This window comes from Cervus canadensis, chromosome 29 (assembly GCF_019320065.1).
Source record: "Cervus canadensis isolate Bull #8, Minnesota chromosome 29, ASM1932006v1, whole genome shotgun sequence".
Taxonomy (NCBI): domain Eukaryota; kingdom Metazoa; phylum Chordata; class Mammalia; order Artiodactyla; family Cervidae; genus Cervus; species Cervus canadensis.
The window spans coordinates 40,855,634-40,883,633 of NC_057414.1; the positions used below are offsets into that span (position 1 = coordinate 40,855,634).

Genomic DNA, 28,000 nt, shown 5'->3' on the forward strand with positions numbered 1-28,000 from the left:
ATGGGGAAACTAAGGCCGAGAGGGGCAGGGACTCATCCAAGGTCACGCAGCCAGCCCGGGTCCGGGACACCGATTCCCCGAGCCCCGCCTGGATGCCGCGAGCCGCTAAAACGGGGTGGCGACGCTGCGAGCCTGCGCCCCGGGGCGCGGGGGCGGGGGCGGGGTGGGGGCGGGGAACCGGCCCAGCCCGGGAGCCCGGCTGCAGCGAGGACCCGGCGGGGTGGGGCTGCCGTTTGCAGAGCGTCCGGCAGGGGTCTGCCCGCCGCCGGCCCGGCCCCTCCTCCGAGCAGCTGCCGCAGCCCGAGGTAATCTCGGCCGCACACTAGGGGCGCGCGGGGCGGGGGCCATGTGGGGGGACAGCTGCGGCTCCACGGAGGGGAGGGGGACGGACCCCGGGCTGCGGGAGGTGGCGCCTCAGGGCTGGACTCCCGGGAATGCCCTCCGGAGCCGCCGCGTGGGGTGGGGCCGCCCGGCCTTGCAACTCGAGCTGCTGCCCCTGGTTAAAAATACCCCCTGTCGCGTCCTCCCCCTCCGCTCCCCCGCGCTGCCCTGGCGGCCGGGCCCCAGCCCTCCCCAACCCGACAGGCGCTGGCCGCTCCCCGGGGACGACTCTGTCTTTGACTAATTTGTCCTCTCGCGGAGTTGGCCCCGCGTCTGCGGAGGAGGGCCGGGGATATACCGTGAGTTAGAGAGATCGTCGGGGAGAGAAGAGAGGGCGGAGAGGAAGCCGGGTGGAAGCCCGAGGAGGAGGAGGAGAAGGGAGGGGCGGAGGAGGGCGGGGAGGAGCGCTCTTCCTGGTTGGGCCCTGTCCTCAGCTGCCACCCGGGAAGCCCGCGCAGGTACCGCAGCGACCCCCCAACACTCCTCCCCCAGGTAAGGAGGGTGAGGCCGGCCCGGTGTTCCCCCAGCTTGGCCTGGATCCTGGCTGCGGGGCTGCCTTCCCCCCGGGCTCTCTGAGTGCCTGCGACGGGGCGGGAGCTCGGGAACCGCAAGACTCCGGAGCCCGCCCCAGGCTGCGTTCCTCACTGTCTCCAGAGGCTGGACTGGGGGCGGGCGGGAGGGGAAAGGACTGAGGCCGAGCAGCCCTGATCCTTCAACCCGTCTCAGCAGCCTGGGGAGGGGGACCCCGGACTGCCTGGACTTCTCAGCCCCCAAGCCTGGGAAAGGGGCCAGTGCCTAGGCGATTGGCTAGTCTGGGGAGAGGGGCATTCAAAGAGGACTTGCCTCGGGGTCTCCCACCTTCCTCGTTCCTTGTGCTATTATCTCGGGCCCCGCCCTTCCCCACCTGACTGGCTGACCGCAGGCCTGCAGACCCGGGACAATGGGAGTCTGGGAACGGAGAGGTGGTAGCATTGGGTGGGGGTAGGGAGACGGTAGCCAGCGCACCTGGGGGATGGGAAGCCCCCTCTCGTGGATTCTGGGAGCAGAGAGGTATGGTTGCCAGCCCTAATTTAGTGAGGAGGCGGGGAAACCACAGGCTTGGGGAGAAAGGATGGCAGCGGGCCAGAGAGCAGTGTTAGCAGATAGGAGCCCCAGCTCTAGCCCTGGGAAGGCCTGGGTTCTGAGCCGGGCCCCTCTGTCCCACAGGATGGCCGAGGAGTTCATCACTCCGGTGTACTGCACTGGGGTGTCTGCACAAGTGCAGAAGCAGCGGGCCAAGGGGCTGGGCCTGGGCCGCCATGAAAATGCCATCAAGTACCTGGGCCAGGATTACGAGCAGCTGCGGGTTCACTGCCTGCAAAGCGGGGCCCTCTTCCGTGACGAGGCTTTCCCCCCAGTGCCCCAGAGCCTGGGTTTCAAGGAGCTGGGCCCCAACTCCTCCAAAACCTATGGCATCAAGTGGAAGCGTCCCACGGTGAGAGGGGCCACCCTGGGTGGGATTCAGTTTACCTCCTTCCTGGGTGAGGAGTGGGAATAGGACGCCAGGTCCCTAGAGTGGGGTCTGGGATGGCTGGGTTCCAGTTTCTAGGAGGGGCTGGCCCAGAGACAGGACTCTGGGTCTCTTGCAGGAGCTGTTCTCAAACCCCCAGTTCATCGTGGATGGAGCCACCCGCACGGACATCTGCCAGGGCGCGCTGGGTAGGCCCTGGGGGATTCCGAGTGTTTTTTCCGTGGTAGTTCCCTGTGCCCGTTCCTTCCTGCTCTGCCTCAGCCTCTCCCTCCTGCAAGCCCGAGCAGGCTCTGGCTCTCAGTGCTGGGGCTGGTTTGCCCAGATTCCTGGGTCTTTTCTGTAAGTTGAGGGGCACCCTGCCCCGGGAGTCCCAGGTTCTCCCCAGGATGGCACTCACTGGGTGAAGACGGGTAGAGTAGACCTGACGTGGATCCTTCCCATCCCAGGGGACTGTTGGCTCCTGGCTGCCATCGCCTCCCTTACCCTCAATGACACCCTCCTGCACCGAGTAGTTCCACATGGCCAAAGCTTCCAGGATGGCTACGCTGGCATCTTCCATTTCCAGGTGAGGAGCCCCACATGCACCTTGGACAAGGGGGGGGGGGCGTGGTGAGGGAGAGAGGGGTAGCAGGCACTGGAGATGGGCAGGGGGAACCCTGAAGTTAGGGTGGCTCAGGGCCACACCTTGCCGGACCAGCCCCCACCCCCACCCCAAAAGTATTTGACCTCTTGATTCCATCTCAGGTCTGTCATGTGTGAGAATCTGTCATGTGTGAAACGGTTGGGCAGGTATTTTGGGTGGCAGTTTTCCTGGCTGGTTGTGCACACTGGAGGAAAAAAAAGTGCTTAGAAGAGGAGAAAATTCTCTGGGTTATGTCCTGTGGGACAAACCCTTTTCCTCCTCAGGGTCTCAGTTTCCCCGTCTGAGAAATAGTGTTCCGCTGGGGAAAATCGGCTATCACCTGTGGCCATCTACACCCTTGGCCTCAGTCTTCCCCCGACCCCCTCACCCCCAACTCCTCCTGTACTCTGGCAGTCTCCAGCCCTGCGGAAAAGAAAGACTCGGGATAAAGTTTATTTAAACCAGCTTTTCCTGATGCTCTTGGCGCACAGGGCCCACTTTTCAAATCACACTGATGAATTCTCAGCAGGCTCATTTTGGGGAAGAGATACGCCCAGCAACCCTGGATGAGACCCCCTGGTGCTGGTGTCCGTTCCTTCCGACTAGTCAGGGAGCACCTTGCCCTAATCCTCACCCGCCTTGGCGCCTATGGCTTGACTTGCGGGACCCACAATGCGGCACCTACCTGCGCGGGTCCGCAGGGGCGTGGCCTCGCCGCCCTTTCCCCACCCCCTCCTCTCACTCCGCCAATCCGATTCTCCGCGGCCTCTGATTGGCCTGTTCACTTCCTCCACACCCAGCGCTGTGGGTGCACCTCCTCCCTTTCGCCCCATTGTTTTGCACACTCACGGCCCCCAGTGCTGTAGCACAGTCACTTCTGGCCTGGGATCGGGGGAACTCCTTCCCCCACTGGGAAACTTGCCTTTCAAGGCATCTTTGAAGTAAGCCCGCGATTGTGGGAATCCAGTCCATCTTGTGGTTGAAGGATCTGGATCCCGCATTTTCATTTCACACCTAATTTACCTAGGTATCCCCACCCCCCTACACACACACACCCGCATTTTCATTCTGCATCTAATTTACCTAGGTATCCCCACTCGCTACACACACACACACACACACACACACACACACACACACACACACACACACACACACACACACACACACACACACACACACACACCCTGGCCTAGAATGGTGGGGAGGGGGAAAGTCTGGGGTCATGGTAGGTCCCAGCAGAGCCAAGGTCCAAGGGTTTTGCAATGTCTTTGTACCTGAAGAGGCAAAAATATCAACAATGCTGCCTTACAAGCTTACCTGCCTAATCTTGTTTAGTTTTCCCATTAGGAAGGCATTACTGCTCCCTTTTGTGGGGGAGGGAAACAGGCTGGGAGAGGATGATTTGCTCAGATCCTGTGTCTAGGATGCATGGCCTAGAATCAGATACCTAGTGAGTGGCAGAGCTGCTGAGGCCTGACCTCAGGCTTGAGGGATCTCAAAGCAGGGATTCACTATGCCCCTCCTCCCCCAGCTGTGGCAGTTTGGTGAGTGGGTGGACGTGGTGGTGGATGACCTGCTGCCCACCAAGGATGGGAAGCTGGTGTTCGTGCACTCTGCCCAAGGCAATGAATTCTGGAGCGCCCTGCTGGAGAAGGCCTACGCCAAGTGAGTGGGGGCCCAGGGACAGCTCCGGGCCACCCCCAGGGTTGGGGGTCCTGCTCGGTGCAGAGTGCTGACCTGTGCCACCCCCAGGGTGAATGGCAGCTACGAGGCCCTCTCAGGAGGCAGTACCTCTGAGGGCTTTGAGGACTTCACCGGCGGAGTCACCGAGTGGTATGAGCTGCGGAAGGCACCCAGCGACCTCTACAACATCATCCTCAAGGCCCTGGAGCGTGGCTCCCTGCTGGGCTGCTCCATCGATGTGAGTGCCTCCCCCATCCTGAGTCTCCTAGTGGTTCCTTCTCTCTACTCAGCCCAGCCTCAGACTTTCTGCGGGCTTGGCTCCAGACCCTGTCCTTCACCTCACACCATCCCCGGATCCTCACCCAGCCTCGCTTATCAACTCAGTCCTGTCCTCCACCTCCATGCCTGGCTTCCTCCTGGTCCCCAAAACCTCAGACCTCAGCATGTTTTTCGACTTCCTCTTTCCTGTCATCTGAGGCCATGCCCATTCACTGTCCAGTTCATAGCCTGACCTTAGCTCTTCCTGAGTCCCAGCTCCCGTGGGCCCCATGCTCCCCATTTGTTCCTTCAGTTGCTCTTATGTTCCCCGACTCATCTTCAGACCCCCCTCATCCTTGATCTCGGCCTCCACCCCCACCATCACTCCACCCTAACCCTGCCACCGCACTCTTCCCCAGTCCTACCCAACTCCAGTCTCTGCTCACCCCTCTTCTCTGCCTCCCTGTGTCCCTCCACATGACATCCCCTGAGGACCTCATGGCTCCTGGGTGAGGGGAGAGGCTTTGCATGGCTGTATGTTTGTGTTCACGCATGTTTGCCCAGGGTCTGGCCAGCTCTGGCCAAAAGCAGTGTCAGTGGGGTGCACAGGCCCCCTCACCAGCAGTAACATTGGTGGAGTAGCCAGCAGCCCCCCTTCCAGGGACTGAGATGGGGTCAGGGGTCCTGCCTATCACTCCCAGTAACTTGGGTGTATGCAAGGGAAAGCCAAGACTCAGGGCTCATCTCCTGAATGGGGGTGGGGACAGTGGCTGCAGCCCATGTGTCTTTCTGCAGATCTCCAGCATTCTGGACATGGAGGCTGTCACCTTCAAGAAGCTGGTGAAGGGCCACGCCTACTCTGTGACTGGGGCCAAGCAGGTACCGCCCCAGATGGAGGTCTTCCCCGAAGGGTGGTTCCAGCCTCCTTGCCTCTCTGGCCTGTGACCAAGGCTGTGGGAGAGGCCGACTCTCCCCGTGACCTCCAGCAGCACCTTCCCTATCTCCCAGGGACTCTCACCCAGAGATGGTTATCTTGTCCCACCCTGATTTACTGTACTTTGTGTGTAGAGCTGCCTCCCTCAGCAGTTTATGCCCAGACAGGCTTCTCAGCTGCGCTTCTGACGGTGGGTGCTGGGTGCTGAGCTGGGCTCTGTGAGGATGAGGTGGCGGGAAGGGGTGTTAAAGTATGTGCCAGAAGCAGGCGCTGACGGGAGCTCTGGGGAACAGGTGAACTACCAGGGCCAGATGGTGAACCTGATCCGGATGCGGAACCCCTGGGGCGAGGTGGAGTGGACGGGAGCCTGGAGTGACGGGTGAGGGGGCTACGGACGCTGGCCGGGGAGGCCTGGGAAGACTGTTCAGTGACACTGGCATTTCTGCTGGGGTCTCTGCCAGCCCACAGTGGACTCAGGTTTGGACAGAGGGGCCCATCTGCGTGTGACTGGGTCTGGGGGCTGCCCTGGCAAAGCTCAAGCTGTGCGTGCCGGCGGCTGTGCCCGCCTACGAGCATCCTCGAGGTGTCTGACCTGGCCCTCATAAGATCACCTCTGGGACTGGGGTCTCTGGACTTGACCTTGTGGAGGCCTCCTGACCCAGGCCAGGGAAGGACAGGCCCCCAGGGACAGAGCCTGGGCAGGTCAGTGGCCGCCAGCCCCTGGCAGTGCCCTTTTCCCGCAGCTCCTCGGAGTGGAATGGCGTGGACCCTTACGTGCGGGAGCAGCTCCGGATCAAGATGGAGGATGGGGAGTTCTGGTGAGCAGCCCCCTCCTCAGTCTGAGTGGGCACCCCAGCTCCCAACCCCCCCCCCAAAACCCAGCTGTGCCCTGTCTGTTGATGCTCCGACTGGGCACCGTGGTTCACTCTCAACTCGACCCCCCAGGATGTCATTCCGAGACTTCATGCGTGAATTCACCCGCCTGGAGATCTGCAACCTGACGCCCGACGCGCTCAAGAGCCAGAGGTTCCGCAACTGGAACACCACCTTGTACGAGGGCACCTGGCGGCGGGGGAGCACCGCGGGGGGCTGCCGCAACTACCCAGGTGACCTGGGGGGCAGGGTCCTGGGCCTTGCTGCCCTGGACAAGACATGTCATCTCTCTGAGCCTCAGTTTCCTCACCTGTAAGATAGGGGCAGTTGTGCTGGTTTTGCAAATTTGCTTTGAGGATGAAAATGTGTAAATTCCCAAGAGCCACCTTTGACTGCCTTGCTGGAGCCTGAGCTCGGGGTGCTGACAGAGGAGACTTCCTTGCTGTCTGGCTACCTCCTGTCTCTCCTCATTCCGGACCTTCCTCCTGGCCCACCGTCTCCCTCCTTGGTCCTTCTGGTACCTTTCCCTGGGGACCATGGGTATCCTTCCTCTGCTACCCTGCCTTCTCTTCTTAATAGGTTAGCATCCTCATCCTTGCCAGGTTGGAGTCAGCATTTTAATGCTGTCCCTGCAAACACTCGAGTTTCTTGGCTCCTGGTTCCCTCTGTTGCTCTTACCTGGCACAACCGTAATCCTAATTGAACCCTCTCCACCGGCTCCAGAACCGCTGACCGGGCCTAGAGAGAAATCACACACTTAGGGCAGTACTTTCCCTGTAAATTCACAGCCGCAGACCTCAGATATGCACTTTGTATGAGCCCAGCAATTCCACTGTTGGTTGGTATGTTCCCAGTCTCTCCTCAGACCTGCCTCCTCACTGTCACTGTTGTCCGATTTCACAGGACACCCCCTCATGGTCCCACCTCCAAGTTCCCCAGCCTGTCTGGACCTGTGCCTGTCTTTGCTGCCTTCCTGCCTGCGATAGTGGCAGAACTGTGCCCGCTCAGGGGCACCCCCGCCCCTGACCTGTGCGCTAGACCCCGTTCTCCCTCAGGCTCCTTCATCCGTCGCTTCACGCTCTGGGTCATGAGGGAAAATTGCCTGCCTCCAAACAGTTGCCTGTCTCTGGAACCCACTTCCCCGCTCATTTCGCTGCTCCCCTTCAAAGTGAAGTTTCTCAAGATGGCCTCCCTCGCCATCTCCTTCCTCATTCCAGTTCAGTGCTTAACCCGCTCCAGTCCACCGTGCGTCCCCACCACGCTGCTGCAGCTGCTCCTTGTCCCTTTGGTTTTGTCAGATCCACCACCTCTGCTTTGTTCTGACGTCCTGCCTCCTCCAGCAGCTCTCAGCCTGGCTCCCAGCCCTCTGTGTTCAAGCACTCTTCTCCCCCGCAGGAATCTAACTTCAGTTCTTCCCCACACAGATGACCACTGTTCCCTGCACCGTTTACTGGGAAGTCTGTCCCTTCCCTGCAGGTCCAGCCCTGCCGTACAGTTCCCACATACGTGGGTCTGTTTCTGAGTTGCCTTTCTGTCCCTCGGCCTACCCCTTTGCTCCTTGTGCATTGGTTTAGTAGCTATAGATTTATAAGTCCTGGGGACTTTGCTGTGGTCCAGTGGTTAAGACTGTGCTTCCAGTGTAGGGGGTGCATGTTTGAATCCTGGTTGTGGAACTAAGCTTTATAAATCCTGCATTTGGACAGGATGAATTCCTTCTTAAAGAGTCTCTTAGCTCCTCTTGCTCTTTCTTTCTGGTTTTCTTTTTTTGATTTTGTTTCATCTGTGTGAATTTTAGGATCAGTTTACCAAGTCCTACAAAAAGCCCTTTTGAGATTTTAATTTGGAATTGTATAGACTATATAGACCAATTTGGGGAGAATTGACATCTTTCCAATTTTGATTCTTCTTATCCAAGAATGTGCTATGTCTCTTTATTTTGGTCTTTAGTGTCTTTCAATAAAATTTTATAATTTTCATTGTAAAGGGCTTATACACCTGTTGAGATTTGTTCCTAGGTACTCTGTCATCTTGTTGCTGTTGTAAATGGTATCTCTTTTTAAATGACATCTGCCAGGTCATTGCTGATACTGTAGCATGCAGCTGACCTTCTAAGTTTATTCTACATCTGGCAAGCTTGTTAAACTGTAATGAATTTTACTCATTTTTCTGTACTTGTTTTGGTTTTCTAACTGACAGTATAGCATCTGCCAATAATGATAAATTTGTTTCTTTTCAATGCTTATAACTTTTGTTACATATTCATTCTTGTTTAATGTGCTGGCCAGGCTTGCTGCTTGCCCACTAGCACTGACTATGTTCTGGTCTTACCCTTCTTTCAAAGGAAAAGCTTTTACTATTAAATGTTGACTATAGATTTCATCACTAAAAACTTTTCTACTCTAGGTTTTGTGTGTGTGTGTGTATGCACCTTTTATGAGAGTAATGAAACTTAATGTTATGAAATAACTTTATTATTAGAATTAGCTGTTTTAAATTACCCATTAAAACAATAAGTTACATTGATCACTTTTCTCATATTAAATTAACCTTGCATTCCTGAGATAAAACAACAGAGTAATGATATAAATTTTTTATACAATAATTTCGCATCCACATTCATGAGTGAGGTTTGCCAATAGTTTCCTTTTCTCATACTTACTTTATCTAGTTTTGATATGGGTGCTATATTTGGCTGGCAAAGTGAACTGGGAAATGTTCTCTTTTCCTGTTTTTCTGGAAGAGTTTGCATAAGGTGAGGATGATTTCTTGCTTGAATGTTTAGTGGAACTTGTCTAGAAAACTACCAGGCCTGCTCTTTTATTTATGTGAAGATTAACTTTTCATATTGAGTATCTTTTATGGTCATTGAATTTTTCAGATCTTCTGCTTTCTCTTGAAACTATTTTGAAGAGTTTTATTTTCTAGGAGTTTATCCTTTGCATCTTGTTTTCTCAATTATTAACATGAAGTTATCCTTAATATACTTTACCTCATCTGTAATGATAACATCTCTTTTATTCATTGTCTCTTTTGTCTTTATTGATCCTGTGAGGGGGTTGTCAATATAAGTCTTTAAAATAAAATGATTTTTTACTTTATTCTTACTAGTATTTTTTTTCCATATTATGAATCTTTCTTGCTTGTTATTTCATTCATCTGCTTTCTTTGGATTTATTTTTAGAATTTATTTTATGACATTTTTTCCTTCCAGTTTTATTGTGATATATTGACATTCAGCATTGTATAAGATGTACAGCATAATGATTTGATTTACATACATCATAAAATGATGGCCACAATAAGTTTAGTGAATATCCATCATATCATATAGATACAATATTAAAGAAATAGAAAAAAAATGTATTTTTTCCTTATGATGAGAACTCTTAGGCTCTTAGAATGTACTTTCTTAGCAACTTTCATATCTAACATACAGCAGTGCTATATTTATCATGTTATACATTGTATCCCTAGTATTTATTCATTTTATAACTGGAAATGTGTATCTTTTGACCACCTTCATCTAATTCTCTCTGCCTCTACCCCTCAACACTGATTACCACAAATGTGATCTCCTATGAGTTTCTTTCTCCCGTTCAGTAGGCAGTCTTTTCATTTTGTTGGTGGTTTCCTTTGCTGTGCAGAAACTTTTCAGTTTGATGTAGTCCCATTTGTTTATTTTTGCTTTTGTTTCCCTTGCCTGAGGAGACAGATCCAAAATAATATTACTAAGACTGATGTCAAAGAGTGTATTGCCTATGGCTTCTTCTAGAAGTTTTATAGTTTCAGGTCTTACATTTAAATCTTTATTCCATTTTGAGTTTATTTTTGTATATGGTGTGAGAAAATAGTTGAGTTTTGTTTTTTTTGCATGTAGTTCTTCAGATTTCCTAACATCATTGATTTAAGAGGCTGTCTTTTCCTCATTGTGTATTCTTGACTTCGTTGTCATAGATTAATTGCCCATATAAGTGTGGGTTCATTTCTGGGCTTTCTGTTCTATTCCATTATCTGTGTGTCTGTTTTTATACCAGTACCATATTGTTGTTGTTGTTGTTTTTTAAAGAACCCAAATAAATCCTTTATTCTTATTAGCAGTTTTCTATATTTTTTTAGTTGACAATACATGGTGTCCAAAGTGGGACACAAAGCAACCTGTGCATACTGTTTTTATTACGGTAGCTTTGTAGTATAGCTTGAAGTAAGAGAGTGTGCTACCTCAGTTTTGTTCTTCTTTCTTAATATTGTTTTGGCTATTCAGGATCTTTGTGTTTCCATACAAATCTTAGAATTATTTGTTCTAATCTGGTGAAAAATACCATTAGTATTGTAATAGGGGTTGCAGTGAATCTGTAGATTGTCTTGGTAGTATGGCCATTTTAACAGCATTAATTCTTCCAGTCCATGAGCATGGTATGGCTTTTCATTTGTTTGTGTCCTCTCCAATTTCTTTCATCAGTGTCTTGCAGTTTTCCGAGAACAGGTCTTTAACCTTCTTAGTCAGATTTATTCCTAGGTATTTTATTCTTTTTGATGCAATTGTAATTTTATGACTTACTAAATTAGATGCTTACTTCATTAATTTTTTTCTGTGTGTACCTTTGAGTTATACAGTTTTGGTATGTAATATTTTTAAGAATTGTAATATAATTTGCATTCCATAAAATTTACAGTTTTAATGGGTACAATTCAGTGGTTTTTAATATATTCACAATGCTGTATAATAATCACTATTACCTAACTCCAGAACATTTTCACTACCTGCAAAAGAAATCTTATATCCATTAGTAGTAACTCCCTAACCGTCTCATTCACCAATCCCTGGTAACCACTAATTTAATTTTGTCTTTGTAGATTTGTTGTTCTGGACATTTCATAAAAATGGAATCATGCAATATGTGGCTTTTTGTGCCTAGCTTTTTCCCCTTAGCATTGTGTTTTCAAAGATCATCCATGTTGCAGCATGATCAATACTTCATTTCATTTGTAAGGTTGAATAATATTCCATGACATGGATATACCACATTTTGCTTATTCATTCCTCAATTGATGAATTATTTTCAGTTTGGGGCTGTTGTGAGTAAGCTGCTTTGAATACTTATGTACATGTGTTTGTATACGCATATGTTCTCTTAGGTCTACAAGTAGGAGTGAAATTTTTAGGTTGTATGGTAACTCCATGTTTACCTTATTGAGAAACTGTGATCTGTTTTCCAAAGTGGCAGCACTGTTTTACATTCCTCCTATCAGTGCATGAGGGTTCCAATTTCTCCACATCCTTTTTTTTTTTCCCCACATCCTGTTAACACTTATTGTCCACCTTTTTTATGATAGCCATCCTGGCTGGTTTAAAGTAGTATCACATTGCAGTTTTAATTTGCATTTCCATAGTGACTAATAATGTTTAGTATATTTTCATGTATTTATTGGCCATTTGTGTATCTTTTCTGGGATGTCTATTCAAATCATTTGCCCATTTTTAGATTGGGTGTTTGTCTTCTCATGTATTCTTCATATATATATTTATATATTCTGGATGTGAGCCTTATGAGGTAGATGGTTTGTATGTATTTTCTCCCATTCTGTTGGGTGTCTTTTCATTTTCTTAATAGTGTTTTTGAAGCACCAAAGTTTTTAATTTTGATGATGTCCGGTCTTCTATTTTTTCTTTTATTGCTCGTGCTTTTGGTGTCATAGCTAAGAATCCATTGCCAAATCCAAGGTCATTTATCTTTGCATTTTCTTCTAAGAGCATTGTGATTTTAGCTCTTATATTTAGGTTGTTGATCTATTTTGAGTTAGTTTTTGTTTATGGTGTGGGATAGGTGCCCAATTTAGTTCTTCTGATTATGGAAATCCAGCTGTCCTAGGATCTGTTGAAAAGACTATTCTTTATGCATTGAATGATCTTGGCACCCAGTGGTCAAAAATCATTTGGCCATTTATGTATGGATTTACTTTTGGTCTCTCAGTTCTATCCTTTTAGTCTATGTGTCTGTTTATTCTTATTCCAATATCACACTATTTTGATTATTTTAGCTTTGTAGTGAGTTTTGAAATCAGGGGGTATGAGTCTTCCAACTTTGCTCTTTTTCAAAATTATTTTAGCTTCTGGGACCCTTAAAATTCCATATAAATTTGAGGATCTGCTTTTCACTTCTGTGGGAATTTTGATAAGGATTGCATTGAATCTGCAGATTACTTTGAGTATTATTCACATCTTAATAATATTAGGTCTTCCAATCCATGAACATATCTTTTGACTTTTCTATGTCTTTTTTAATTTGTTTCAGTAAAGTTTTGTGATTTTAAGTGTATAAGTCTTTCAACTCCTTGGTAAAATTTATTCCTAGGTATTTTATAGTTTTGGATGCTGTTATAAAGATATTGTTTTCTTAATTTCCTCTTTGGATTTCTTTTCATTGTTGGTGTATAGAAACACAACTGTTTTTTGTGTCCTGATGTAATCTGCAGCTTCACTGAATTTGTTATTCATTCTAATATTCTAATTTTTCAGGTTTTTCCATACAAGATCATGTCATTTGCAAGTAGAGATAGTATTTTTCTTCATTTTTAATTTGGTTCCTTTTTCTTTTTCTTGACTAATTGATCTAGCTAGGACTTGCAGTACAATGTTGAATAATAGTGGTGTAAGAGGCATCTTGTTCCTGATCTTGGAGAGGAAGCTTTCATTTTTTTCACCACTGAATATATTACTTAAATGTTCTTAAATGCCCTTTTTCTTATTGAGGAATTTCTCTTTTACTCCTAAATTTATGTATGTTTTTGTCATGAATTTGTGTTGGGTTTTCTAAAGTGCCTTTTCTGTCTCAATTGAGATGGTCGTGTATTTTTTTTCCCCTCTGTCCTATTAATGTAATGTATTACACTGGTTGATTTTCTTATATTGAACTGTTCTTGCATTCTTGGGATAAATCTTATTTCATAGCATGTAATCTTTTTAATAAACTGTTGGATTTGGTTTGCTAGTATTTGTTGAGGATTTTTATATTGTTATTCATGAGTGATATTGGTCTGTAATTTTCTTTTCTTATGATGTTTTCATCTGGCTTTGGTGTCAAGGTAATGCTGCCCCATAGAATGAGTTTATCCCAAAGAAATAGTAATGTAAATGAGAAATCACAAACGATAGGAGTTAAAACACTGTGTACCTATATTAAAAAAGAACTCAAAACAATAACCTAATTTTCTACCTTAAGGAACTAGCAAATGGGCAAACTAAACCCAAAGCAAGCAGAAGAGCCAAATAAATGAAATAGAGAAATAATAGAGAAAAATCAATGAAGCCAACAGTTGGCCGGCCCTGTGCAGTGGAAATGTGGCATCCTAACCACTGGATTGCCAGGGAGTTCCCTATTTTATTGTTGATTTTTAATTTAATTTCCTTGCAGTCAGAAAATATGATCTATATATATATAAGATCATAACTTTGAAATAAATAGAAGCTGGTACAATGGCCCAGCAAGCATGAATATTCACGTATTCTTAAAAAGACTGGCTAACACTTTCATGTTGTGTACTGTATGCTGAGCACATCTGTAAATATTTAAAATATAATCTACTTAACTTTCACACTGACCCTATGAGGGATGTACCATATTATCACTGTTTTACAGATGGAGAAAGTGAGGCACAGAGAAATTAAATAGTTTACCAACGTCACTAATAAGTGGCTGAGATGGGATTTAACCCAATCTGGAGTCTATTCTCTTGACAGGTCTATTCTCTTGACTATTCTCTGAATGTTAGAGGGAATCTTCTACAATTGTTCATTGTATCAAACTTACTGATTATTTTGTCTGCTTAATCTATCAATTACTGGAAGAGGGATAATAAAAATCCCACACCATCCTGTTGGCTTTGCCAATTTCTCCCTTTATTTCTGTCAATTATTTTTCTTTACATATATTGAGCTATGATTTTAGGTGTATCAAGTTTAAAATTGTTTTAAGTTCCTGGTGAATTAAACTTTCTTTTATTTTCTAGTGCCCACCTTCATCTTAATAATTCTTTTTACTTTGAAGTCTGTTTCAGTCTGTGTGACTATGCTATTCCAGTTTTCTGTTGATTACTGTTTTTGTGGTATGTCTTGTTATACTCTTTGATGTCTGATCTTTCTATAGCTCACTGTTTTAGTTATCTCTTATAAATAGCATATGACTATTTTTTAATAGTCAGATTTGGAAAACATTGTCCTTTGATTGGAAAATTTAACCCATTTACATTCATAGTGTTACTGATATATTTGTATTTATTTCAGCAGACTTACTATGCATTTTCTGTTCATCCCTCCTGCTGTGCTTTCTTTTAGAGTGAGTTCTTTTCTGTCTGCTAGTTTTTCCCTTTTTGAGTTTGGAAGATATAAGAGCTTGTTTAATAAGTTCCAAAGTTAGTTGATCAGTATCTTTACCCTCTACCTGAACAGTATAAAGACCTGAAAATGTTTGAGCTGGATCACATCTTCTCTTTGTTCAATATGCTATCTTTAGCTAGTATTTTAATCCTTAGCTATTTCCTGCCTGTCCTAAAGTAAGCACCATCATCATCCCCGTTATTTGGTATAATCCATGTTTGTTTGAGTACCCACATAGTATTAGTATTCTTGCTCACCATACTCAGACCTTTCACCTGAGATCTTTTTCTGTCTGTCTGTAATATATCCTTCTGAATTTCTTTTAGTGAGGGTCTTTGGTAATAAATTTTCTCAGAACTTGTGTAAAATGCCTTTATGATGTGCTCATTCTTGACGATTCTCTGGATGTTGAATCTTGAATCGACATGACTTTCACCTCCCTGGAGATGCTCTTACTCTTGACTGTGCTGCCACTGTTGCTGTGTGAGTCTGGAATCTGTCCATCTACCATGTCTTCCGAAATGTTTGTCTTTCCTCTTTTAAGATTATTTTTCTTTGATATTCTACAGGTAGACAATGATGTGTGGAGTTGGGGATTCTGTTTTGGATTTGTTGAGCTCCCTGTCTATGAAGATTGATGTCTTTCAGCAATTCTAGAAAATGCTTACCTGTGCTCTTTTATTTATTTATTTATTTTTCATGCTCTTTTAGAATACCATTTTCCTAGTCTCTTTATTTTCTACTGTGAGAATGCCAATCAAATGTAAGCAAGACCTCCTCAGTCAATCCTCTAGATCTCTTAACATCTCTTAAATGGTCCTTCTTTGAATCTCCCTAGATTGCATTCTGGGTAGTTTCTTTAGATCTATTCTCAATTCACTTGACTTTTCTTTTTTGCAGTTGGTTAATCTTTCCACCAAATACTTAATTTCACTTGAAAAATTTATTTCTGGAAGTGTTAATGGCTTTTTTCTAATCTGTTCATTCTTGCTCATATATTCCAGCTTCTCATTCATTTCTTCAAACATAGTAAGCTCAGTCTTCCATAGTCCATGTCCGATAATTTCAGTATCTGAAGTGTTGGCAAGTTGTTTTTCATCCATCATGGCTGGTCAGTCTCAGCCATCATGAGGTTTGTCCACTTGTCCACTCACAAGGCTGCTTGTTCTCAGCCTTGTGAGGTTTTTGGCTTATTTGACCTAGAAGTATATCTGTGGGAGTTCTTTGAGTTCTTGGATGAAGTTAAGTTCCTTGAGTGTTTCTGCCAGTCACCTGGGATACTCCAAAGCCATGACTCTTAAAGATAAATTCTCTCCTTAAGTTTTTTTTTTTACCTCACAGGCAGGATGAATTAAAACTGCAAGCTCATGAGAAGGCTGCTTATGGTTGTAAATTCTCAGAGAATGCTTTCCTTCCTCCCAGTGGTTTTATTTTCTCACACTTCCACTGCTGGCATTCCTCACAGAGCTTCCAGTTTTATTACTGGGATCTCTTGTTGGACTTTTCTCCTGCCCTTGTGCCCAGGCAGGACTCCAGGTCTCTATGAGTCCATAGAAGTCCTTTGGCATTATTTACCTTTCATGGCTCCCACTTTCCATTTTTTAAAAATAGCTTTATTGAGATAAAATTCACATATATTTCACCCATTTTACAGTGTAAAATCCAGTGTGGCCTTCACTGTATTCATAGAGTTGTGTACCCATTATCACATCAATTGTAGAACATTTTCATTACCCCCACAAAGAAACCCTACACACCCCTGGCTGTTACTCCCAGGTCACTTCTCCCCCTTATTTCTATCCTACCACTAATCTACTTTCTGTCTCATATGGATTTGCTTGTTCCAGAAAATAATTTCATATAAATGGAATCATACAACATGTGATCCTTTGTGACTGGCTTCTTTCACTTACCATAATGTCTTCAGTGTTCATCCTTGTTATATAGCATGTGTCAGTACTCCATTCCTTTTTTGAATAATATTCCATTATTGTGTTATATCACATTTTGTTCAAATTGGGTTGTTTCTATCATTTGTCAGTTATAAATAATGCTACTTTGAACAGTCACATACAAGTTTTTTGTGTGGACGTATGTTGTCATTTGGAGAAGGAAATGGCAACCCACTCCAGTATTCTTGCCTGGAGAACCCCATGAACGGAGGAACCTGGTGGGCTACAGTTCATGGGGTGGCAAAGAGTTGGAGGTGACTGAAGAGACTTAGCACACATGCAGATGCTAAGAAACTGGAGGTTGCTAGGATGACAGTGGAAACTACTTTAGAAAAGGTGGTCTGAGGAAAGACTTTCTGGCTGAGACAAAAAGCACCTCCCATTTTATAGAACTTTTTGTAGAGGGGCTTCCCTCATAGCTTTTGTAGAGGGGTTTCCCTCATAGCTCAGTCGGTAAAGAATCTGCCTGCAGTGTAGGAGACCTGGGTTTGATTCCTGGGTCGGGAAGATCCCCTGGAGAAGGAAGTGGGAACCCACTCCAGTACTCTTGCCTGGAGAATCCCATGGATAGGGGAGCTTGGCGGGCTACAGTCCATGGGGTCGCAAGAGTCAGACATGACTTAGCGACTAAACCACCAACACCACATGTTGTCATTAGTCTTGGAGATATATACATATATGTATGTAGGTATACATATACATACATACATACATACATATACCTAGGAGTGGGATCACAGGGTCATGTGGTAATTCTATGTCTAACCATTTGAGTAACTTCCAGATTATTATGCAAAGTAGTTGTACCATTTTATGTTCCTACCAGCTGTATGTGAGGTTCTGATTTCTCTACACCCTCGCTTATTATCTTTTTTTTTTTTATTATCTATCTTTTTGATTAATGTTCATTTGGTATGGGGGGAGGGAATGCTGGACTTACTGGTACCTTTAAAAGGAGGTTTTGTAGTTTCTGTCCCGCACTTTGTTGTTCTAGTCAGGGGGGTTGTTCAGGCAGCTGAATTACTGAACGGCCAGAAATGCAAGTCTCCCTCAGCCCTGTGGCCTCCCCTCAGACCCTCTTTCTCTGCCCCTGTTCCAAGTCACTGTCCACACAGCAGCCACCTTCTAAAACCCTAATCCAGTCACACCCCTCGCAGTACAGACCTGTCAGGGGGTCTTTTTGCTCTTTGATTCAATCCACACTTCTTACCACTGACCTGTCACCGTCCCAGATCCCCTTTGCTCACTGGAGCCCCCGCTGTGGGTCTTTTTTCTCTCTCTGCCTTGTCCTGCTTCCCAGGCCTTCCCCTTCAGGTCTCAGCTCACAGTTCACCTGGAAGATTCCTCCCCTGCCCAACTCCAGCTTGCTTTCTTTGTAACTGTCCCATTGACTAACCCGACTTGCACGCGCGTTGCCTCTCCTTCTGGAACGCGAGCTCCTGAGGGCAGGGACTTTGTGTGTCCCCACCACACACATGTCACCTGGCACACGGTGGACACAGCGATATTTGCTGAATGAACACATGGAGGAGGGAAGGCTTGATGGAGGGCTGCTCTCCTCCGCCTCTCCTCTGATCCCCGCCTCTCTACCTCCTGCAGCCACTTTCTGGGTGAACCCCCAATTCAAGATCCGGCTGGAGGAGACGGATGACCCGGACCACGACGACTACGGGGGTCGCGAGTCAGGCTGCAGCTTCCTGCTCGCCCTCATGCAGAAGCACCGCCGTCGGGAGCGCCGGTTCGGCCGTGACATGGAGACCATAGGCTTCGCCGTCTACGAGGTAAATGGGCGGAACGCGGCAGAGAAAGCGGCCTCCCTGCGAGCTCCGCCAAGGGGCGCCAGGGGGCTCCGGAGGACTTGGTGACACCTGCCAATCCTGGGACAACTGGGGCCGGTCACACCCCTGAGGTGCACAGTCCTAGACCTGACCTTGGGGAAGCACCTGCTGAGGCCCTCCGCCAGGACTAGGGCAGCCAGGGCCTAAAATTCTTCCCGGGAGGCGGATAGTGGGTGAGGAAAATGTTTAGCCAGGAGAAGGGGAGATCCTGAGATTCTTCTCCCTGTCCTCGGAGGCCAGCAGGCTGCTCTTGGGCAGAGCTCTGGCTTAGCTAATGCCTGGGAGACAGACCGCCTGGCTCCATTTCAGAAAGGAGTGGGCAAGTGGTCTCTCCTGGAGAAGCAGTGAGCTCCCCATCTGGGAAGTATGTAAGCAGATGCTGGCCATGGAGGGCCCTGCTACATACTCTGTATTCGTGGCAGACAGACACTTCTGGATCTCCCTGGTGAGGGTAAAGGACAGTCACAGCCTCTGCCCGGGCCCGCAGCCCCCAGCAGCAGATTGGTGTGGGTGTCTGATGTCCCTGGGCTGGAGGACTTCTCTGTTGGCCACCCAGGGGGCAATCCTGGAGACTCCGGTTCAGAGCCGAGGTGCAGGGCATTCCAGGGACCAAGAGGGCCCTCTGGCGTGAAAACAGATCTGAGGCAACAGTAGCCCCAGGCCCATCCCTAACCCACCTGGTCTCCCCATCCTGTCCTTTTCATCCAAAGAACTCGGGGCCCCTGCGTGGCTCACATCACACCCCCTGCCCCTGGGCCAAGCGTGTATCTCTAACTCCCCTCATTTCTCCGGCAGGTCCCTCCAGAGGTAGGTGTGGCACCTGACTCACCTGGATTTACACACCTTTGAACACACGTGGCCTGATGGTGCCCAGAGGGAGCAGGACAGCGGCACACCCACACGTAGAGAGCTAAGACGTCACCTCCTTTGGGGGCTCACACAGTGCCCCCAACCCCTTGCCCGCTATTCAGTGGGCAGAGCAAACACTGTCCTGCGTGTCAGAGCAGGTAACAAGTAAAGAGGCTGGATTTGAACCTTGACCCTCAGAGCCCTGCCTGAACCACACCCATGAGGCTCTTCCTGTCTGACTCTTTACACTGAGGACATCTGGGATGCTGGTTGGGAACGGGATAGTGAGTGGGCTGAGTGTTCTGTGCCCTTGAACAAGTTGCTTAAGCTCTAAGCCTCATAGGCTCCCATGAGCATAAGTGAGGTGCCTTGTGTAGAGGGCCCTGCAGCGTCTTATATGGGAAGCTCCTGGTAAGGATGATAAGAAAGTTATTTCATGGTGTCATCAGTCAGTTCAGTCGCTCAGTTGTGTCCGACTCTTTGTGACCCCATGGACTGTAGCATGCCAGGCCTCCCTGTACCTCACCTCCTCCCGGAGCTTACTCAGATTCATGTCCATCAAGTCAGTGATGCCATCCAACCATCTCATCCTCTGTCGTCCCCTTCTCCTCCCACCTTCAATCTTTTCTAATGAGTCAGTTCTTCCCATCAGGTGGCCAAAGTATTGGAGCTTCAGCTTCAGCACCAGTTCTTCCAATGAATATTCAGGACTGATTTCCTTTAGGATGGACTGGTTGGATCTCCTTGCAGTCCAAGGGACTCTCAAGAGTCTTCTCCAACACCACAATTCAAAAACATCAAGTCTTCAGCACTCAGTTTTCTTTATGGTCCAATTATTATATCAATGCATGACTACTGGAAAAACCATAGCTTTGACTAGATGGACCTTTGTTGGCAAAGTAATGTCTCTGCTTTTTTAATAAGCTGTCTAGGTTTGTCATAGCTTTTCTTCCAAGGAGCAAGTGTCTTTTAATTTCATGGCTGCAGTCACCATCTGCAGTGATTTTGGAGCCCAAGAAAATAGTCTGTCACTGTTTCCATTGTTTCCCCATCTACTTACCATGAAGTGATAGGACCGGATGCCATGATCTTAGTGTTTTGAAAGTTGAGTTTTAAGGCAGCTTTGTCACTCTCATCAAGAGGCTCTTTAGTTCATCTTTGCTTTCTGCCATTAGGGTGTTGTCATCTGCATATCTGAGGTTGTTGATATTTCTCCCTGCAGTCTTGATTTCAGCTTGTGCTTCATCCAGCCCAACATTTCTCATGATGTACTCTGCATATAAGTTGATTAAACAGGGTGACAATATACAGCCTTGACATACTCCTTTCCCAATTTTGAACCAGTCCGTTGTTCCAGGTCCAGTTCTAACTGTTGCTTCTTGACCTGCATACAGATTTCTCAGGAGTTGGTAAGGTGGTCTGGTATTCCCATCTCTTGAAGAATTTTTCAGTTTGTTGTGATCCACACAGTCAAAGGCTTTGGCATAGTCAATAAGGCAGATGTTTTTCTGGAATTCTCTTGCTTTTTCTATGATCCAACGGATGTTGGCAATTTGGTCTCTGGTTCCTCTGCCTTTTCTAAATCCAGCTTGAACATCTGGAAGTTCTTGGTTCATGTACTGTTGAAACCTAGCTTGGAGAATTTTAAGCATTACTTTGCTAGCATGTGAGATGCGTACAATTGTGCGGTAGTTTGAGCATTCTTTGGCATTGCCTTACTTTGGGATTGGAATGAAAAGTGACCTTTTCCATTCCTGTGGCCACTGCTGAGTTTTCCAAATTTGCTGGCATATTGAGTGTAGCACTTCCACAGCATTATCTTTTAGGATCTGAAATAGCTCAGCTAGAATTCCATCACCTCTACTAGCTTTGTTCATAGTAATGCTTCCTAAGGCCCACTTGACTTCCCATTCCAGGATGTCTGACTCTAGGTGAGTGATCACACCATCATGGCTATCTGGGTCATTAAGATCTTTTTTGTACAGTTCTTCTGTGTATTCTTGCCATTTCTTAATATCTTCTACTTCTGTTAGGTCCATACCATAAAGAGATCTCTAGTCTTTCCCATTCTGTTGTTTTCCTCTATTTCTTTGCACTGATCACTGAGGAAGGCTTTCTTATCTCTTCTTGCTATTCTTTGGAACTCTGCATTCAAATAGGTTTATCTTTCCTTTTTTTCCCTTGCCTTTCATTTCTCTTCTTTTCTTAGCTATTTGTAAGGCCTCCCCAGACAACCACTTTGCCTTTTTGCATTTCTTTTTCTTGGGGATGGTTTTGATCATTGCCTCCTGTACAATGTCACGAACCTCTGTCCATAGTTCTTCAGGCAGTCTGTCCATCAGATCTAATCCCCTGAATCTATTTGTCACTTCCACTGTATAATCATAAGGGATTTGATTTAGGTCATACCTGAATGGTCTAGTGGTTTCCCTTACTGTCTGCATTCACTTCCATGGTGTCTCCTCCCCTCACCCTTGTGCAGTAGGCAGAGCTCTTACACCCATTTTACAGATGAGGAAACAAGCAATGTGGCCGAATGTGGGTGACTGAGCCGTGACCCTGCTCTCCGGCCTCTTGGCCAGAACCTGGAGCTTGAGGTCTGGGGTCTGGGTCTGGGGGCAACTCCTAAGGGTGGGCTGAGCTGCAGCCCCCACTTCTTCCTTCCGCCCACCAGCTGGTGGGCCAGCCGGCCGTGCACCTGAAGCGAGACTTCTTCCTGGCCAATGCATCCCGGGCCCGGTCCGAGCAGTTCATCAACCTGCGGGAGGTCAGCACCCGCTTCCGCCTGCCGCCAGGGGAGTACGTGGTGGTGCCCTCCACCTTCGAGCCCAACAAGGAGGGCGACTTTGTGCTGCGTTTCTTCTCAGAGAAGTGCGCGGGGACCCAGTGAGTAGAAAGCCCCTCCCCCGTCTCCCCTTTTCCTCCCGCTACGCCCTCGCTACCCCAACCCCCGCTGACGGGCCCCTCTCTCTCCCCACCCTCTGCAGAGAGCTGGATGACCAGGTCCAGGCCAATCTCCCCGACGAGGTACGTGCCCTGCCCCCGCCCTGGGTGAACGATGGGGACCCGGGTGGCCTGTGTCTTGGTCTCCAGCCGGCAGGGCAGAGCCCCTCCTGGCAAGAGCCATACACATCCCTCACTTGCCAAGCGCTTTACAGTTTGCAAAGGACTTGGTGATAGTAATGGTGCAGAGCCCTTGGGTTCTTGCTCTCTACGGGGTCTGTGCTGAGCTGTTTACCCGGGTCACCCGGTTTCCTCCATAACAACCGTGTCAGGGTGCTGTCGCCGTCTCTCCTCTCAGAGGGAAACTCAGGTTCAGAGAGGTTAGGGAACTTGGTCATGCAACAGGGATCCAGCCTCGCCCCTCATCATTGGACTGAACTTCCGCCTCCACATTTAGACCACAGGAGTTCTGGGCAGGGATAGAGTAGAGGCTGGATTCCCATTTTACAGATGAGGAGAGTGAAGCTCTGAATGAAGTGACACCTAGCTGATGAGTGCTCCCAGCCCCGCCTGCAGCTGCTGGCCATGCAGAGGCCAGGCTGGGGCGCCCCTGACCTGCTCTCCCCGTCTTCTCCCTCCAGCAAGTGCTCTCAGAAGAGGAGATTGATGAGAACTTCAAGTCCCTCTTCAGACAACTGGCAGGGGAGGTAGGCTGGGCCTGGTGGCGGGTGTTCTGGGGCACCGAGGGGTTTCCCCAGGGCAGATGCCATCCTCCTTCTCCCCCCAGGACATGGAGATCAGTGTCAAGGAGCTGCGGACCATCCTCAACAGGATCATCAGCAAACGTGAGTGTCCCTGGGCGACTGCTCTCCACCCCGTGTCCTGCCTCCACCCCCTCATCCCCCATTCCTCCAGACTCCAGGATCTAGCCTTCTCCTCCCACCCTGGGCTGAACCCAACCCCTCGATCTTTGAGGTCTGGCACCCTCCACTGCTTTTCAGAACACTGCTCACCCCCCTTTTTCCTCCTAAGCTCCTCTTGCCGGATCCCATTCTCTGTGCCTGAGCTCCAGGCCCTGGTGTGATTAGGAGCTTAGCTGGGGAGTGGGCCAGTGGTTAAGAATCCACCTTTGATCCCTGGCCCAGGGGCAGCAAAGCCCTTGTGCCACAACTGGAGAGTCCATGTGCCGCAAGGAAGATCCTGCATGCCACAACTAAGACCCGATGCAGCCAGATAAATAAATAGATGGATATTTCAAAAAAGCAGCAGCTTAGCTGGCTGATGGCACCTTAGGGCCGGTGCGCCAGCCCCCTTCCTCCCAGAAGGCAGGTGACAGGTGACTGGCTTCACTCCCCAAGGTATACAACTGAAGGCAGCTGCCTTTCAGCCTTCCCTTTGCCCCCGCCTCTGACCTCTGACCTCCGACCTCTGTCCATGCTTTGCCCTCAGCCCAGAACCCCTCTCTCCTGCTCTTCTCACCCTTTGGGACCTGCAGCAACCCCTAGCCCTGCCAGGACCACCTTTGCTACATCTTTCTACTCCATTTCCTTCACTTCTGTCTAGCACTGTCCCTTTTTACTCACATCTAATCGTGGTGTTGATGTGGCTGTTGGGTCAGCGGCTTGACTTCTAGAATACTTTAAACTCCTTTTTCTGATGATAAAAACAATCCTACACACCTCCTCAGCTAGAGTTCAGATTCCAGGGGACGGGAATGGTGCCTCCCCGCCCCTTTGTCCCACCCAGTCCTCCCAGCTCGGGGCAGGCTGGGGCCGCTGGCCGGGGTGAGGTGCTGAGACTGGTCTTTCTTGCAGACAAAGACCTGAGGACCACGGGCTTCAGCCTGGAGTCCTGCCGCAGCATGGTCAACCTCATGGATGTATCCTGCTGAGCAGGGCCCGGGGTTGGGACGTCGGCCCGGGGAGGGCTGTGGGTGACCCGTCCCAGGAGCAGTGCGGGGAAAAGGACAGGTGTGGACGGGCCAGTTCCTTCTTCCTGGCGTCCTCCCCTTGACTGGGGCGAAAACTGAGACGCAGGGCTGTGTCAAGTGATGGGGGAGGGCCTCGTCCACAGGTGACCCCAAGGCTGGCGCTCAGTGAACGCCCCTCCCAGCCCACCCCGATTCAGGCCTGGCCTTGGGCGGCTCCTGCGGCTTCTCCGCTCCCCTGCCTCGGGTTTCTCTCCACGGCCAGTCTCCCCTCCCCTCGGTGCTCAGCACCCGCTCTCCTGGTGTCTGGTTTAAGCTGTGGAGGTTTCTTCTTAACGGCCACCCAGCGCGACGGCAATGGCAAATTGGGCCTGGTGGAGTTCAACATCCTATGGAACCGGATCCGGAATTACCTGGTGGGTAGTTCCTGCCGGCAGCACCCTCCCCTCTTCTTCGGCCTCAATCACAGCGGGCGGCGGGCCTCCAGTTCCCCGACCGGCTGTGTGGTTCCCAAGCCCTCACCCTGGCTTCTGCGTTTCTGAGCCCACATGTCCCAGCGGCTCACCCCCTCTCCCCCCACCCTCGTTAACCCTCCATGCTGGGCGGATGGGAAGGGCTGGATGCTTACCGAGCCCTCACCCTCTGCCCCCCACCCCAGTCCATCTTCCGGAAGTTTGACCTGGACAAGTCTGGCAGCATGAGTGCCTATGAGATGCGGATGGCCATTGAGTTTGCAGGTGAGGCCTGAGGGCGGAAAGGACCTGTGGAGCCCCCAGGGAGATGGCCCCGGGTCGCTTCCCTGACAGCTCCCAGGGCAGTGGCCCACCCATGGGGGCAGGGGAGAGGGGGCAGGGCAGGGGTGTTGATGGCAATGGTGGTGAAGTGATAACAGCCATCTAACTGCCTTTTTCTTCTGGTGACTATTATCAGCATTTCTTTTTGTCCTCACTGCAGCCTGCTAAGGATAGGGTCTTTTATTATCTCACTGAGCACAGAGAAAAGTGCCTGCTCAGAGAGGGGAAGTGACTGGCCTGGAGCCACACAGCCAGGGAGAAGTAGAGTTGGCCTCCAGGGGCTCCAGTGGGAGCCGTGCAGGGCTCACCCTCACAGTCCCACTTCAGGATGAGGCCAGGGCTTTCCGAGCAGATGAAACTGGACCTGTGGGCCCTGATGGCCAGCTCCTGGGTGGGGCATTCTGGGTCCTCAAGCTTTCTCTGGGCCAGCACTTGCCCAGGACCCCCCACCCAGGGTTCACCCCGCCCAGCCTTCCGTCCCCCTTCCTGCACCTCCCGGTGCTTCACCTGCTCTCCTGGGCCAGGCTTCAAGCTCAACAAGAAGCTCTACGAGCTCATCATCACCCGCTACTCGGAGCCCGACCTGGCCGTGGACTTCGACAACTTCGTGTGCTGCCTGGTGCGGCTGGAGACCATGTTCCGTGAGTGTCCCCGTGGGCGCCCCCTTCCCATGGGGGTCTCGGGGAGTGGAGCTGGGGGTCCACACAGGCTGATGGCCAGGAGATGAGGAGTAGGAAGGGAACTCTGGAGGGAGCTCTTGGGCAGCAGGGGGAGATGCTCCCCGGCTGTGAGGGTACAAGAGTTTGGGATGCCATGGGGAGGTGGAGGGTGAGGCGGGAGGTGGGGCCAGCCCTTGCACTGAGTCCTCCTCCCACCTCATCATTTCTTGAACACACAGGGTTTTTCAAAACTCTGGACACCGATCTGGATGGAGTGGTGACCTTTGACTTGTTTAAGGTGGGGCTCTTCTCTGGTTGGGTGGGGGAAGGCGCTCAGGGGCATGGGTTTTCCTCACCCACCCCCTACCCCGTGGCGGGGGGCTGCAGCCTGCAGCCTCAGAGTCAGCCCTGAGGCTGGCCACCTGTATCCTGCAAGGACACAGCAAGGATCTCTGGTTTCTGAGGGTGGGGGCAGGGAGGCCCAGGCCCCTGGAGGCCTGCACTGGAGCCAGCAGCCTGGGCCCCCAGGGGTGGAGGAGGTAAGAGTGGCCCCCTCCCCAGGAGGGTCCCTCTCCCTCCTGCCCTTGACGGGGGGAGGAGACGGCAGCCCCTGAGCCATGGAGCTGGGAGGCTGGACCTGGGGCTTCTGCCCTGGCTGACCTCTCTCTATGCCCTCTCTGCCTGGCAGTGGTTACAGCTGACCATGTTTGCATGAGGCGGGGGCTCGGGCCCCCTTGCTACGCTCCTCTGTCCTCCTCGTCCGCCAAGCCATGCCTTCCTGTGACGCCACACCAGCTGCAAGTGCCTTCCTTGGAGCAGGAGGTGGCCTCAACCTCCTGTCCCCTCACCTCTCAGCCGTTGCAGTTCATTTGCTCTGGGCAGAGCCGTGGGGCCCTCCCTGCCTCCACCGGGCGCACATGGACTCCCCCAGCTCCTCTGGCCGCCAGACCAGGGAGGCAGCTTTCGCTAGTTCCTGCCTCAGGATGGGGCTCCCCGGGGAGCTGGGGGCCCCAGGCCTCCCACATCCTGATGTGTCCTCTCTCCTCCCCCCACAGGCCCCCCATCTGCCCCCTCCCCCACCTGCACACTTTATAACCACTAGCTCTGCAACAGTCTGCCGTCTAGACCTGTGGAGCCCCCTCCCAGCTGGGGCCCCCTCCCCAGGACTGGGAACACCTGTTCGTGCCTGTGCGGAAGCCAACGCTCCCCTCTGCCCCACAACACCCCCCAGCCTGTCCCTGCCAGCTGGCAAGAAGCAGCCTAGCCTGGGGGGTGGTCAGACCTTCCCTTCCTCCCTCCCGCTCTCCTTTTTTATATTGGTGATTTTAAAGGGGACTCTGTGGGGACTCAGTGACGAGGGTACCAGAGGCACCTGGGGATGGGGTGGGAGGGATCTCATGTTTACATGCGGAGAAACCCCGAACAATAAAGGCAAAGACCCCGCTTTTGTCTCTGGAGTGTGTTTCTGCCTAAACCTGCTGGCGCATGAGGGCACCTGGTCCTGCACCCGCCCTGCCCTGCCCTCTGTCTCCTTCCCCATCGCCCCAGTGGCTGGCACCTCTGCTAGAGTCCTGGGCGTCTGGGGGGTGGGGGCGGGGGTGGGGCCACACTGCTGAGGTCCCACGTGGCCCTGCTGGTCCTCCATGCCCCCCTCCTCTAAGCCCTGACCCCTTCCTTCCCTGCACGTTCTGCAGGGAACATGAGGCTCTGGCTGAGACCCAAACCCCTGCTTACCAGCCTGACCCCCAGGAAGCTCCCCAGAGCACAGAGCCTCCTGAAAGCCTTCTTGAGGCTGGGGGAGGGGAGTTGCGCCTGTGACCCAGACACCTGCGGCTTGTATAAGCCGTTCCGGTCCTTCTGGGATCCCAGTTCTTCTTACCAGAGATAAGAGTAGGTTGAGTTGGGCGTAGAGGAGGGGCTGGGGGGAGCTGCAAACTAGGGCAGCACCTGCAGGGCAGAGACTGACGGGGCCAGTAGAGAGTGGGGACTGCCCTTGGCCCCGGGAGACCCAGGCGGAGCCCCGAGTGGCAGGCGGGGCCTGGAATCTGCATTTTGCCTTTGGGAGTCCATGGGCCGTCCGCTGGGTCTCATCAGTAAGGGGAGTGGCCCGTCATTTCCTGGGCGCTGGGGCTGGTTTGTGAGAGGGGGCAGGTGGAGGGCCCCACCCTCTTGGTTCTCTGTAGTGGGTTTTCTTTGATGAGGGGCTGGGACACCCACCATGGGTGCCCAAGCCTGGAGGCCCTGCCCACCTCACCCACCCTCCACCCAGCCTGAGGGTGCCTGGGGTGGAGACAGGGAGAGCAGGCCTTCCTCTTGGTTGCCCAGTTTGGGCTTTTTTTTTTTTCCAAAAGTTTGGGCATTTTTAAAGGACTTTTTTCTGAGTATCTCCTGTGCAGCCCC

General features: G+C 50.1%; 1 protein-coding gene across 4 annotated transcripts; it reads left to right on the forward strand.

Moving 5' to 3' along the window:
- On the forward strand, positions 1-27,043 carry CAPN1 (calpain 1). 4 transcript variants are annotated; one of them, XM_043451914.1, is made up of 22 exons: positions 1-305; positions 1,588-1,855; positions 2,010-2,079; positions 2,338-2,456; positions 4,048-4,181; positions 4,269-4,437; positions 5,253-5,336; positions 5,685-5,770; positions 6,135-6,209; positions 6,337-6,497; positions 18,190-18,371; positions 19,224-19,235; positions 21,952-22,163; positions 22,265-22,304; positions 22,862-22,927; positions 23,008-23,065; positions 24,035-24,099; positions 24,495-24,563; positions 24,806-24,884; positions 25,466-25,582; positions 25,840-25,898; positions 26,289-27,043. In XM_043451914.1, exons 1-22 carry the CDS (start codon positions 1-3, stop codon positions 26,313-26,315), a joined length of 2,457 nt encoding a protein of 818 aa, XP_043307849.1. In that variant the 3' UTR covers positions 26,316-27,043. The 4 variants fall into 4 exon arrangements, with proteins under 4 accessions (XP_043307849.1, XP_043307853.1, XP_043307852.1 ...); XM_043451918.1 differs by lacking the exon at positions 1-305 and adding an exon at positions 527-680; XM_043451917.1 differs by lacking the exon at positions 1-305 and adding an exon at positions 708-873.
- The last annotated feature ends 957 nt before the right edge of the window (positions 27,044-28,000 follow it).

Excerpts from the sequence above, each read along its gene's own strand:
- CAPN1 (XM_043451914.1), top strand. The coding sequence starts at position 1 with ATGGGGAAACTAAGGCCGAGAGGGGCAGGGACTCATCCAAGGTCACGC. Across the intron at positions 5,771-6,134 it reads ACGGGAGCCTGGAGTGACGG|CTCCTCGGAGTGGAATGGCG; the intron begins GTGAGGGGGCTA and ends CTTTTCCCGCAG. Across the intron at positions 25,583-25,839 it reads GCGGCTGGAGACCATGTTCC|GGTTTTTCAAAACTCTGGAC; the intron begins GTGAGTGTCCCC and ends TTGAACACACAG.